At 43.9% G+C, this 14,806-nt stretch overlaps 1 protein-coding gene across 2 annotated transcripts in view; it reads left to right on the top strand.

Moving 5' to 3' along the window:
* USO1 (USO1 vesicle transport factor) overlaps positions 1–14,806 on the top strand; it is a 61,739-nt gene that overhangs the window by 23,304 nt on the left and 23,629 nt on the right. Inside the window, exons 8-14 of one of the 2 annotated variants that reach the window (XM_073637646.1) lie at positions 833–953; positions 1,703–1,881; positions 2,706–2,846; positions 5,141–5,229; positions 10,220–10,374; positions 11,087–11,292; positions 11,872–11,892. In XM_073637646.1, coding sequence (XP_073493747.1) covers positions 833–953; positions 1,703–1,881; positions 2,706–2,846; positions 5,141–5,229; positions 10,220–10,374; positions 11,087–11,292; positions 11,872–11,892 — 912 coding nt within the window. The remainder of the gene's footprint in view (positions 1–832; positions 954–1,702; positions 1,882–2,705; positions 2,847–5,140; positions 5,230–10,219; positions 10,375–11,086; positions 11,293–11,871; positions 11,893–14,806) is intronic. The other variant, XM_073637654.1, reaches the window with a different exon arrangement.

The following is a 14,806-nucleotide window of genomic DNA, read 5'->3' as shown; positions in this document are numbered from 1 at the left end:
CCCTGCTGCTAGTAATGGAGAGGTGTATATCAGACACCCCATTACTAACCCAGTAATAAAAAGAAAAAAACACACACAAAAACACTTTATTTTCTCTGATGAAGACCCCTTCAGGCTGTTTGGCACACCTGGAAAAATGAATGTCTGGAGAAGTTAAGGTGAGCAATACCATGAGTCATCTGTCATGTCAACATTAAAGCATCCTGAGACTATTCATGTGTGAGGTTGCTTTTCATCCATTCACTATTATGCCTAAAAACACTGCCAGGAATAAAGAATGGCATCCAGTCCTCCTCCAAAAGCAACTTCTCCCAACCATCAAGGAGCAATTTGCTGATGAACAATGCTTTTTTTCCAGCACGATAGAGACATTGAAATTTTGTGTCCACGGCCAGAAAACAACCGAAATCTCAATCCCATTGAGAACCTTTGGTCAATTGTCAAAAAGCGGAATGCAGAAAGTGTGATGAACTCCAAGCACTGATTAGACAAGAATGGGTGGTTATCAGTCAGGATTTGGCCCAGAAATCCAACTGCCAGGACGAATGGCAGAAGCCTTGAAAATTAAGGGTCAACACTAAATATTGAGTCTTTGCAAAAACTTAATGTATTTGTCAATAAAAGTGTAAAAAGTTCTGAAATGCAGTAAAAAAATGTAGCAAACTTTTGGCCACAACTGTACAGACCTACATGCTTGACATATATCATGACTTGAACTTAATGAGTATTGTTCTCCGTCTAATTAGCTCTGAGTTTTCGCAGTCATTAAAATAATTTAGCGTTAGGGCAATGATGACCTGGCATGAACGTGCTCTTCTCTTATGTCCTGCAGGGCCTTTTGTTGCTTCAGCAATTGACAAAAAGCAACGCCGCCATACAGAAGATTGTAGCTTTTGAAAATGCTTTTGAGAGACTCCTCGACATCATTACAGAGGAAGGGAGCAGCGATGGTGGTAAGTGAGTGTGGCGTGGTGAATTACTAACTTTCTTTAACCTGATAACTTGGCTAATATAGCTCTGTGCGCTCCGTAAAGTGGACCTTCAGAGTGGTTGGTTTACTCCTAGGACCCCACATGTAGTTCACGCATCATAGTGTGAACCATTTTATTATGTGGATTGTGTTATTGAGTTTCAATATTACTTTCTTAGCATTTATGATGATGAATATGTTTCTGAAGCTGAGCAGACGTTCACAGTTCCATGCATTATATTAGTATTATTATTAATAATAATAAACTCTTGTTAATGGGTTATTCCCATACCCTGTCTTTACTTTTCAGCCTTCCTAATTGCTGGGGGAAAGTATTCTATATTAATAGTTCAGGCAATAGCATTGTGTTGCTGCTAGCCTAAACTGTGCGCTCTTGATACATCAGACAATATCAGAGGCTCCGGGACACTGAAGCTGGCCCGGGAACGGTGACCCCAGTGATCCCAGCAAGCCTTAGTTCAGTTCTTTCAAACTCGCTATGAAAGAGCTTGTAAGCACTGCACACTTTTAGCCACCGCTGCTAGACCACAGTGCTGGCCAGACCCCTTGGCCATGAGCAGCAAACAAAATAAGAGCATTTGAACAGTAAACACTAATTTCCTTAATAGTTAAATTGCAAAGTTGGTGGTCTTTACAAGCACGTTACATATGTCCCTATGTTTGTAGACGGGATTAACCTTTTAAAACTTCCTTTTCATCCTTTTATTGTAGGAATTGTAGTAGAAGATTGCCTACTGCTGCTCCAGAACCTGCTGAAGTATAACAACTCCAATCAGAACTTCTTTAAAGAGGGCTCCTACATCCAACGTATGAAGCCATGGTTTGAAGTCGGGGATGACAACTCTGGATGGTCTGCACAGAAAGTAACAAATCTTCATTTGATGCTGCAGGTAAATATCCTAAATTAAAGGGAATCTGTCACCAAGTTATTGCCAGCTAATCGGAGAGCATCATAATGTAGAGACATAGACCTTGATTCCAGCGATATATCGCTTACTGGGCTGCTTGCTGAGGTTTTGATAAAATCATTATTATATCAGTAGTTTATAACTAAAGGTTTAGAAGACCTGCTGCCGTGTAGTCCTCCATATTCATGAGCTCTTTATAATCCTGCCCCCATCACTGATTGGCAGCTTTATGTGAGTACTGTGCATAGGCAGAAAGCTGCCAATCATTGGTGTGAGCGGGGTTATACAGAGCTCAGCATTCAGAGTGCGGATAGATCTGCAGTACTTTAAATGGTGATTTTATGCAAACTGCAGCAAGCCGCTCAGTAAATAATTCATCACTGGAATTAGGGCATCTGTCCCTAAATCATGCTGATCTCAGATGGGGTAATGAAAACCTGGTGATTAAATAAGTAAGATTAACTGCAGTATATTATCCTTGGTAGTCAGCACTGACTAACATAGTTTCTGCAGAGCGGAGTTCTATGTAGTTCTTTACGGTGGTCCATTCAGCACCTTTTTTTCAATAAACAACTGATAGTCTGTTACATTTATGTGTCACTACTGTAAATATGCCCTAAACAATCGTCATTGACCTGCAGATTATTCTAGACATAATTTGAGCTTTGTATATTCTCATCCTGTCTAACCCCACAAATGTGATGGGAGTGGGACTCTTTTTCTTTTCTGACATGCTACATTTTTCTAACCATACGTACATTTGAGGAATGATGTCTGCCTGACAAGTCATGTGCTCCTGCTTGCAGTTGGTCCGGGTTCTGGTGTCTCCAGGGAATCCTCCAGGGGCGACCAGCAGTTGCCAAAAGTTCATGTACCAGTGTGGTTTACTGCAACAGCTCTGTATCATCTTGATGGCAACGGGGGTCCCTGCAGACATTTTAACAGAAGTAAGTCTCTTCGTGCCCAGGCTTTAAGCTGGTAATATGCCTAGCAATCTGAAACAATCCTGCTGTGCCATATAAGATACCTGGTGAGGGTATCTGTATGAAAATGGGCGAATGCAGGCTTCCAATTATGTAAATCTAAGGTAATCTGTCACCCGTAGAGATGAGCTAATCGATTTGCAGGAACATGGTCCAGCAACCATTTAAGTAGTTCATTGCCGCTGGTCAGGAGCCCTGCAGACCGCTTCCAGCATGACAACGCTCCCAGCGTCTTTTCTGATTGGAAGAGGAGCCAAGGATTCTGCAGGTGGGAAGCAGTTCATAGGGCTCCCGTCCAGTGGCCACAAATTACTGATCTGGCCTCAAGATCAGGGTCCTGTGAATCGATTCACTCTTCTATAGTTACCAGATTTTGCATTAGAAACTGCATATATTACTAACTAGATCTAATGGACTTGTTGAGGCTGGTGCACTTACTTTGAAAACATGTGCATGATGTCAAGAGGAGCATTAATATCAGGAGGGAATTCTTTCAGAAAAGATTATACAGTCATTCTGACTTGGGATTTACATAGTAAGTACACCATCCTCTTCTGGTCTAAGAGATCTATTTAAGGCTACGACCCCACTATCAGTGTTTGGTCAGTATTCAGTCAGTATTTTTTCTCAGTGAGAGCCAAAACCAGGTGAGGAACAATCAGAGAAAAGGTATAATAGAAACAAGTCACCAATTCTGTATTTATCACCCACTCCTGGTTTTGTCTCTGATAGTGGGGCTGTGGTCTAATAAGTGAAATCTGATGACAGACTTACTTTACAGAACTTATCTGCATAAAAAATCTGTATAATTTAGGATTGTACGCATCGCTAGGTCGGGGATCTCTACTCCTCTATGCTCTTCTGACATCATAACTTGGATCTCTAATTTTAGTGATAATCGAGTAATAAATGTTAGAAGTGGGAGGCTCTCAAGGCATTTTCTAGTCTCTTTTCATAGTACTTTTGTGCGTTTACCGCTTGAGCCTGGAAATCTTTTGGCGGTTACAGTAAACGACACCTCTGTAGACTCCTGTTCACACAGAGGACCTGCGTTCTAGTGGGAGAAGTATGAATTTCAGTCTTTGTACTGTATAGAATAGTGCATGAAACTGTATTATTCCATAGAGTTGCATCCAGTTGTTAAAAAAATAAAACTTTTTATTTTTTATATAATAAAATTAAAATGCAGGGCTGAGGAATTTCCCTGACTCCCGACTCCTTGCCTCACTACTGAGCATTTGCATAATGGGCAGCACAGATTCATCTCAACTAAAAGTCTAGACCCTCTGATCAGGAATAGGACAGACATTTATAGGACATTTCATAACTTTCCCAAATTCTTATGAAAAAATATTCCCCACAAACTGCATTGAACTACTGTACCCAATTTATTATATATTTTAGGAGTCGGAGTCGGTCCATTTTATACCAACTCCAACGAAAAGGACACCAACTCCACGACTCTGACTCTACAGCCCTGAAAAAATGTGCACCCATCACAGGCTTCTGTTAAACATAGACTTTTTTTCATATACATTTAACAGAAGCCAAAAAATCAATATGAAAATCGTCATATAGAACTTTTACTGTATCATGGTTTTTACCTTTGTCCTGACTGTAATTCTTACCTTGGTGCCACCCGGAGGCTTGGAACTGTGCAGGCCTCTCCCTGCTGCTGCACTGTCCTAATGGGGAACCTGAAAGCTGATAAACGCTGCCTGATCCAGGGGCAGCATATATCAGACACTGGATGTATGATCCCAGACAGGTATGTTTGAGAAAAACGTGCGCTGGGTAGCGTGCCTCACCAGAGACTAGTTGGACAAGCTGGTCCTCGGCGGCTTCTCCCTTCTGCTGCCAGTTCTTTCCCTATACACACGCAGAAAGAGATCTGTCAGTTGAAGGGAGCGGGCGGGAAGAAGCCACCGGGGACTGGCATTCCCGACTAGTCTCCTGTGTGTCTTGGCCCCTGCGGCTTGTAACATATGTTCATCTCTGAAACACCGCACTGTTCCAGGGTCAAACATACCTGGTCTAGATCATACAGCCAGTGTCTCATACCTGCTGCCTACAGATCGGGCGGCATCTATCAGCTGTCAGGTTCCCTTTAAGACTAAATATTATGAGCCTGATTTCCATATTCCACACACATTATGTTGTGTATATAGCGATTTCATTACGTATACCGTGCAATGATTTTTCTTTGCTGACTTTGCACATTTAATTGAAGTATTAATATGTTTCTTTGCATTTAAAAGACCATCAACACCGTCTCGGAGGTCATCAGAGGCAGCCAGGTGAATCAGGACTACTTCGCGTCTGTAAATGCTCCATCAAATCCTCCAAGGTAATCTTTATATTCTGATTACTGTTGCTGCTTAGCTCCTAAACTGAAGCACATGAAGAGGTGACCCCTTTTAGATTCCGTCTGAGATAAAAACACCTTCAGTGCCACATTCATTCCAGAAACTCTCCAGTGTGAACAGGACAACCTGCATCGAATTCTTATATTAGACTCGCTCAGCAGTAGCTGTGTGCAAAGAGGCGTCTCGTTTGCCTGATAACCTTAGTCATGTTTCAAGGCTTTTTAATGGGTCAGACATTGACTTACTGGATAGGTACCTGTAGGGGGCACTAGAGAGACAGTTTTCTGCTTTCTGTAGAAGATCTAATTTGCATACTTAATCCCAGGAGGCATTGCCAGTAAAGGTATGATCACACAACGTTTTTTTCACGCAAGTGAATCTGATAAGGTTTTCAAGCAGAAACTGCTGTAAGATATGCTGGAGGTTTTTTTGTACTTTTTTTCAGCGTTTCCTAAAGCGATTTGTAAACCTTTTTGGCTTTGCATTTTTGTGAGGGCTGTTTTTTGAGCATTATTTTTTTTCTCCTAGCATCTTTTGGGGCCATTTTTGTACATCTTTTTAAGTCCATTAAGCAATGATTAAAACTCCTGCTTATTTTTTACGCAAAAAGGCTCACAAAATGTTCCAAATGAGTCCCAGACATATATTCTGGGCGTTTTGTTTTTGTTTTTTTAAGAATTTTTAATATAGAAACAATTATGAAGATACTTATAAGCAGTTTCTGAGCGCTTTTTCTGGCAGATTTTAGAGCATCTGCTCAAATCCCACCTGAAAAAACGTTATGTGGAAATGCCCTAAGACATGATTACACACCCCAAAGTCCACAGCAAGATAACAGTTCAAACCCTCTTGCAACGAGCTTCTCATTTATAGTGCACTTTCCGCGTATCAACACGAGAGAGAGAAATTTGAATCCTTTGATACATTTTTCCCATTCATAAATAATTGCAAATTGTGCAATTTTTGATGCATTTTTTTGAGTGAGGTTTTTGCCAAGGAAATACAAAAAAAGCAGAAGCTATTGCAACACCCCAGTTTGTAATTAAAGAGGCCTAAAAAACCACATGCCAAAAAACGCCATGCCAAAAAACACCTCAAAACCGTGTTAAAAACCACATGTCACTAAAAACGTAGCAAAAAAACACGTTTATTAGAAAAGGTTTTTTTAAATGGATTTTTGAGCCTGAAAAATCTGTCAAAAGACATAGATCCATGTAAAAAAAAAAACATATCTTTACATTATAAGTCATCCTTTTAGAGAAATCAGCCAGTCATCAAGAGATGGAAAAACACAAAATAAGTCTAAAAATAATCATTCAAAATTCCTTATGAATTTCCTAAAGATTTTAAATTGCAGAAAATCTGAAATTTTAGGGATTTGTTTCATATGAATCCACAAAAATGGTGGCTTTTTTGTTGGATTCGTTTGACTGTTGAGAAGGGGTTGCTGCATTCCTTGACTGTTGCGAAGGGGAAAGGGGTTGCTGGATTCCTTGACTGTTGGGAAGGGGAAAGGGGTTGCTGGATTCCTTGACTGTTGGGAAGGGGTTGCTGGATTCCTTGACTGTTGGGAAGGGGTTGCTGGATTCCTTGACTGTTGGGAAGGCGTTGCTGGATTCCTTGACTGTTGGGAAGGCGTTGCTGGATTCCTTGACTGTTGGGTAGGGGAAAGGGGTTGCTGGATTCCTTGACTGTTGGGAAGGGGAAAGGGGTTGCTGGATTCCTTGACTGTTGGGAAGGGGAAAGGGGTTGCTGGATTCCTTGACTGTTGGGAAGGGGGAAGGCGTTGCTGGCTTCCTTGACTGTTGGGAAGGCGTTGCTGGCTTCCTTGACTGTTGGGAAGGGGGAAGGGGTTGCTGGATTCCTTGACTGTTGGGAAGAGGAAAGGGGTTGCTGGATTCCTTGACTGTTGGGAAGGGGAAAGGGGTTGCTGGATTCCTTGACTGTTGGGAAGGGGAAAGGGGTTGCTGGATTCCTTGACTGTTGGGAAGGGGTTGCTGGATTCCTTGACTGTTGGGAAGGGTTGCTGGATTCCTTGACTGTTGGGAAGGGGTTGCTGGATTCCTTGACTGTTGGGAAGGGGTTGCTGGATTCCTTGACTGTTGGGGAGGGGGTTGCTGGATTCCTTGACTGTTGGGAAGGGGTTGCTGGATTCCTTGACTGTTGGGAAGGGGTTGCTGGATTCCTTGACTGTTGGGAAGGGGTTGCTGGATTCCTTGACTGTTGGGAAGGGGTTGCTGGATTCCTTGACTGTTGGGAAGGGGTTGCTGGATTCCTTGACTGTTGGGAAGGGGTTGCTGGATTCCTTGACTGTTGAGAAGGGGTTGCTGGATTCCTTGACTGTTGAGAAGGGGTTGCTGGATTCCTTGACTGTTGGGAAGGGGTTGCTGGATTCCTTGACTGTTGGGAAGGGGTTGCTGGATTCCTTGACTGTTGGGAAGGGTTGCTGGATTCCTTGACTGTTGCGAAGGGGTTGCTGGATTCCTTGACTGTTGCGAAGGGGTTGCTGGATTCCTTGACTGTTGAGAAGGGGTTGCTGGATTCCTTGACCGTTGCGAAGGGGTTGCTGGATTCCTTGACCGTTGGGAAGGGGTTGCTGGATTCCTTGACCGTTGGGAAGGGGTTGCTGGATTCCTTGACCGTTGAGAAGGGGTTGCTGGATTCCTTGACTGTTGGGAAGGGGTTGCTGGATTCCTTGACTGTTGGGAAGGGGTTGCTGGATTCCTTGACTGTTGGGAAGGGGTTGCTGGATTCCTTGACTGTTGGGAAGGGGTTGCTGGATTCCTTGACTGTTGAGAAGGGGTTGCTGGATTCCTTGACTGTTGAGAAGGGGTTGCTGGATTCCTTGACTGTTGAGAAGGGGTTGCTGGATTCCTTGACTGTTGGGAAGGGGAAAGGGGTTGCTGGATTCCTTGACTGTTGGGAAGGGGAAAGGGGTTGCTGGATTCCTTGACTGTTGGGAAGGGGAAAGGGGTTGCTGGATTCCTTGACTGTTGGGAAGGGGAAAGGGGTTGCTGGATTCCTTGACTGTTGGGAAGGGGTTGCTGGATTCCTTGACTGTTGGGAAGGGGAAAGGGGTTGCTGGATTCCTTGACTGTTGGGAAGGGGTTGCTGGATTCCTTGACTGTTGGGAAGGAGTTGCTGGATTCCTTGACCGTTGGGAAGGGGTTGCTGGATTCCTTGACCGTTGGGAAGGGGTTGCTGGATTCCTTGACTGTTGAGAAGGGGTTGCTGGATTCCTTGACTGTTGGGAAGGGGTTGCTGGATTCCTTGACTGTTGGGAAGGGGTTGCTGGATTCCTTGACTGTTGAGAAGGGGTTGCTGGATTCCTTGACTGTTGGGAAGGGGTTGCTGGATTCCTTGACTGTTGGGAAGGGGTTGCTGGATTCCTTGACTGTTGGGAAGGGGTTGCTGGATTCCTTGACTGTTGGGAAGGGGTTGCTGGATCCCTTGACTGTTGGGAAGGGGTTGCTGGATCCCTTGACTGTTGGGAAGGGGTTGCTGGATCCCTTGACTGTTGGGAAGGGGTTGCTGGATTCCTTGACTGTTGGGTAGGGGAAAGGGGTTGCTGGATTCCTTGACTGTTGGGAGGGGGAAAGGGGTTGCTGGATTCCTTGACTGTTGGGAAGGGGAAAGGGGTTGCTCTGATTCCTTGACTGTTGGGAAGGGGAAAGGGGTTGCTGGATTCCTTGACTGTTGGGAAGGGGAAAGGGGTTGCTGGATTCCTTGACTGTTGGGAAGGGGAAAGGGGTTGCTGGATTCCTTGACTGTTGGGAAGGGGAAAGGGGTTGCTGGATTCCTTGACTGTTGGGAAGGGGAAAGGGGTTGCTGGATTCCTTGACTGTTGGAAAGGGGTTGCTGGATTCCTTGACTGTTGGGAAGGGGTTGCTGGATTCCTTGACTGTTGGGAAGGGGTTGCTGGATTCCTTGACTGTTGGGAAGGGGTTGCTGGATTCCTTGACTGTTGGGAAGGGGTTGCTGGATTCCTTGACTGTTGGGAAGGGGTTGCTGGATTCCTTGACTGTTGGGAAGGGGTTGCTGGATTCCTTGACTGTTGGGAAGGGGTTGCTGGATTCCTTGACTGTTGGGAAGGCGTTGCTGGATTCCTTGACTGTTGGGAAGGCGTTGCTGGATTCCTTGACTGTTGGGAAGGCGTTGCTGGATTCCTTGACTGTTGGGAAGGGGTTGCTGGATTCCTTGACTGTTGGGAAGGGGTTTCTGGATTCCTTGACTGTTGGGTAGGGGAAAGGGGTTGCTGGATTCCTTGACTGTTGGGAAGGGGAAAGGGGTTGCTGGATTCCTTGACTGTTGGGAAGGGGAAAGGGGTTGCTGGATTCCTTGACTGTTGGGAAGGGGAAAGGGGTTGCTGGATTCCTTGACTGTTGGGAAGGGGGAAGGCGTTGCTGGCTTCCTTGACTGTTGGGAATTCGGAATGGGTTGCTGCATTCCTTGACTGTTGGGAAGGGGTTGCTGCATTCCTTGACTGTTGGGAAGGGGAAAGGGGTTGCTGGATTCATTGACTGTTGGGAAGGGGAAAGGGGTTGCTGGATTCCTTGACTGTTGGGAAGGGGAAAGGGGTTGCTGGATTCCTTGACTGTATGGAAGGGGTAAGGGGTTGCTGGATTCCTTGACTGTTGGGAAGGGGAAAGGGGTTGCTGGATTCCTTGACTGTTGGGAAGGGGAAAGGGGTTGCTGGATTCCTTGACTGTTGGGAAGGGGAAAGGGGTTGCTGGATTCCTTGACTGTTGGGAAGGGGGCATGAGGGCATCTTCCTGATTTGTATTTTGGGAGATTCACTCATCTCTAGTGACAAAGTTAACAGCCCTTAGTAATCACAGAGAGCAGCATTGCTGTGACATTTGAAATAGAACAGCATTATTTTTTTAAATTTCCCAAAAAATTGAATTTGGGGTAAATATTGTGTTCCTTTTTGCCTGATATTTCCTTTTCCTTCCTCTCGTTTCTCTGAAGGCCAGCCATCGTGGTGCTTCTAATGTCCATGGTGAATGAAAGGCAGCCCTTCGTCCTGAGATGTGCTGTTCTCTACTGTTTCCAGTGCTTCCTTTACAAGAATCAGAAGGGACAAGGGGAGATTGTAGCAACTCTTCTCCCTTCCACCATTGATGGTAGCGCCTGTTTTATGTGTCGAGATAGTCTATATAGATATGATACCTGGCAAGGTGGCTGCACATACGTGGACTCTCTATGGTATAACTGGAGCTTTTCATATGTCTCTAAATTAAGAGGGTCCATTTATACCCCAGAGACAGGACCATTTTTCCAGATTGGTGGATGTCTTATTGGCAGTCTAGCAATTGGGTGATTGTCCTATCTATCCACTCTGAATAATCATTACTCTGTCATCCTCATGTATTTTGAGAATTGGTTACTGTATGAATTTTAGAAGGGTCCGCTTCCAATAGTTAGTATAAAACCAGGTCCATTTCATATTATCCAATTATTCGAATATCATAAGTTAATTTTTTTTGTCTAGTTTTATATTTAAGCCAACCATCAAATTCCAAATTGCTGGTTTTTAAATGTTCAGTCAATGTGATGTCCATGTGTGCAACTTTCTGCACATGACCAAAGGCGCGTGTATAACAAATGGTGCATGTAATGGCCGGCAGCTCCTGTACCCATCCATGGTGCGGATGAGCCTAAGCAGCTGAATACGGACCCAGTTATATTGGCTATTTGTGAACACAATCGGTCCGATTAATTTAATTGTACAACACTACTCCTAAACGTATGGTGATTAAGGTTATGGATTTATGGTGAATTAACTGCAGCCGTCACAGGGAATGGATGCATATTAATGTCTGCCCCTTCCCACAGCGACTTCATTGTCTGCCGGACAGCTACTCTGCGGAGGTCTCTTTTCTACAGATTCCCTCTCAAACTGGTGTGCGGCAGTGGCGCTGGCTCATGCATTGCTGGACAACTCTACACAGAAAGAACAACTGCTCAGAGTCCAGCTGGCTACAAGTATCGGCAACCCACCTGTATCTCTGCTGCAGCAATGTACCAACATCTTGGCACAGGTACCAGCATTCACTTGTCATGTGAAATAAGCCAACTCTTTTGTGGGGATTTCACAGTACTTCTAGAAAACTTTTAATAAATCGCCCTCTTTCCAGTGTTTCATCAATGGGAAGCTGTAAAGTAGATTACAGTTTGGGAAACCCATGTAGTGCTCGTGCTCAAATCCATCCAGATATTGTCAGGTTTAGTTCTTTTCAGTTTTAGGAAGTGAAGTAAGAGGGTATGCAACTGTACTAGGGTTACTGAGAAATATAGGGCCGGGAATGGTACATGGTATAAGAATTAGATGGGAGAATCGATTTGCAGGACTCCAGTCCATCAGCCAAGTTACTAATCTGTGACAGCTGGATGGAAGATCTGCGGATCTCCTTACCGCCCGGATCTTCTATTGATTAGGCAACAGAGCTGGGAATGCCAGGACATAAGGACATCTTGCAGACCTCCCATCCAGCGATCACAGATTACTGACCTGGCCAGTAATAGTGCAAATTTTTTGTAATTTGGAATGAATTCCATTACAAAGCTTAAAAGTGTCATAATAATAATTCTAATAACTACATTTATGACATAATTTACAGGGGGATAAGATCGACAGACGGGTATGTATATGTTGGCACTGCTTTCTGACACTGCAGGGCTTCTTTTACTTGCTTTTTCCGTATGGGTCTGGTTTTTTCCCCCCATTTAACCTTTTAATACCTGCTCTGAAGTGACTCCTACTCACTTGTTCTTTCCTCTGCTGGGGTATTCCCATTAGAGGGTGCTGGGCTCATCACTGGTGCTTTCAGTAAGCGGCATGACTGCTCCTTGATTCTAGAGTCCATGTCTGCTAGAATCAGGAGAGATGGACGAGGCACTTAATTCCTTATTTTAAGATGCATTCTGTATTACCAAAAAGATTGGCACAGAAGGTTTTCTATTTGTTATATTCATATTATTACATTTAATACATTATTTCTTGGACAGAACATCAGTTCTGGGTTGAATGCTGCAGTTGCATCTTTAAAGTGTTAAGCCAAATCTTATTTAAATGTCCTTCGCACCTTCCTTTTACTTAAGGGTGAGTTTCATTTTCTACATTCGTTTTTTCTGTCTTATTCCTCTTGTACCCCATGCAGATCCTTGCTTGTATGCGAGTAAAACCTTTGTCTAAAGTTGTCACTGTCCCAACATTTCATGAAAATGAACAGTTTGAATTGACCCCAGAGCCATTGCTGTTACCCACAGGTAGAGATGAGCGAATCAATTCGCAGGACCGTCATCAGCCTTACCGGAGCCCTGCAAACCGCTTCCTACCTGCTGGAGTCTCTTCTGATTAGTAAGCATTGCATGACGTCATATGTGCATCACTTTGCAACAATGATGTCACACCAGACCTACAAGTCAGAAGAGACTTCATAGATGTCAGCAGGTAGAGGCAGTTATCAGGGCTCTCGTCTGGCAGCCACAGAGTAAGTTGTGACCCCTGGACCAAGGTCCTGCGAATAGATTCCCTCACCTCTACCCACAAGTAATTCTTCATGTGCATGACCATTCCATGCCATCCAAAAATCTTCCAAAAAATCATTCATCTTTTAACTAAATTAATTTAGTTATTAAATTAATCCACAGTCCAAAATGTTTCCCTATGTCATTATTTTGTGGAAGGAAAATTTTATTTTTCCAGTCTCCCTTCCTTCAAAACAAATGGGTATTATTTGCCCCTCTTTTCCAATGACCTTTGCAGTCAGAATGGCTCATACTCGGCAGGCTAAGGCTAGGTTCACATTCTACAGTGCTCGCTGGCAGGCACTATGTTGGGGTTTATGTTGGAGTCCTCAAAAAAATCAATTTCAACGTGAAATGGACAGATCTATTATGTAGCCAATGACTGAAATGGAGCCGACAGAGTAAGTGTGGACACTGTCTGGCCTCCATCTTGTCTTTTTCAGACATTCACAAAACCAAGCAAGTTATGTTTTTGTGCATGTTGGAAAAAGGCAGATACTGCCAGGACGGAGAGGTTGGAGTAGCTCCATCAGCATCATTCAAGTGAATGGCTCTGTCATGGCAAGCACCAGAGTACAGATATTCAGTGATTCCTACAGAAACCCCCAATGCATTGCTTGGTGGAGAGCACTGTATGAGTGTGAACCTAGCTGAAACCAGTTCCTTATCAGACCGATATTTCTCTGGAAGCCCTTGTAAATTGAGAATCTCATAATCTTTGGGAGGCTACTGTATGTAGATGTAATTAAAGACGGTAGGAGATCCTTTGTACAAATAACAGGACATGCTGGCGGGTCTCCTGACATTTTGCATGAAAAATAAAAAAAAATTTCCCCCAAAAAAGTCTGTATTCTGCTTTTCCTCTGTTAATCCTTCTGAGAATTATTTAAAGGGGTTTTCCCATGAACAAAAGTACATTTTAATCAATAGATCTTGGCATAATAATAAGTTCCACAATTGGATGTGAATAAATAAAATGTTCCTGTGCTGAGATAATCTTATAAATGTGCCCCTGCTGTGTACTGTGTAATGGCTGTGTCTGACCCTACAGGAACATGGTCTAATCATACCACATCTCCTGGGCAGGGGAGGAAGCAAAAGAGTATACAGATATTACAACATGGGATCACAGCTGATTCTTTCTGTGAGGTAAAGCATTTCCCTGCCTGTTTTTAAACTATGTTTTACTTCAAAGAAAGAATCAACTTTGATCCCCTGCTGTAATGTCTGTATACTCTTTTGCTTCCTGCATGTCCAGGAGATGTGGTATGATCAGACCATGTTCCTGTACGGTCAGACACAGCCATTACACAGTACACAGCACGGACACATTTATAAGATTATCTCAGCACAGGAATATTTTATTTAAATACATTCAGTTGTGGAAATTATTATTATTCCAAGATCTATTCATTAAAATGAGCTTTTGTTTGTGGGAAAACCTCTTGAAAGCACCACTCCAGCGTTTTTTTTTTCAGCACTGGAGTGGCACTTAAAATGTAAGCCCCCTTGCCTTTGTTCTTGTACTCACCTTCTGGCGGCTTCACCTTTTACCAACGCCGCTCCAGTTCCACTGCGCCATCTTGTGCCCATAACTTCTGACTGGCTGGAAGTCAGAAGTTACATCACAAAAGATCAGTGCAACTTTATGAGAGCCAGAACGAGGCCATAATGAAGCTCTCATGGAGATGTATTGAAAAGTGACCTCTGGCGCGCTCTATGAAATACTGGCGCTGCCGGTAGGTTACTTTTCACCGGAGATCGTCGGGAGTTACGATGGAAAAGGTTTGAAGATGGCAGAGGCAGGTAAGTATGAGACAGGGGGCAGGGGACTTGCATGTAAAACACCACTCTGGCGGTGCAGTAAATAAAATGCTGCAGTGGTGCTTTAAATAAATGGATTCGTTGGCGGACAAGCAGTTCATGTTGTCAGTGGGTTGTCTTTCTACACAGTCTGACACGGTCAGCGCTGACTAGACAGTATCAGCGGGTGTACGGACACAGCCACTCTCCAGGAAAGGTGAC

Source organism: Phyllobates terribilis, unplaced genomic scaffold, assembly GCF_046119375.1.
Source record: "Phyllobates terribilis strain yellow unplaced genomic scaffold, ASM4611937v1 Scaffold_1__5_contigs__length_1240528914, whole genome shotgun sequence".
NCBI lineage: Eukaryota > Metazoa > Chordata > Amphibia > Anura > Dendrobatidae > Phyllobates > Phyllobates terribilis.
This window is presented reverse-complemented; position numbering and strand designations above follow the sequence as displayed.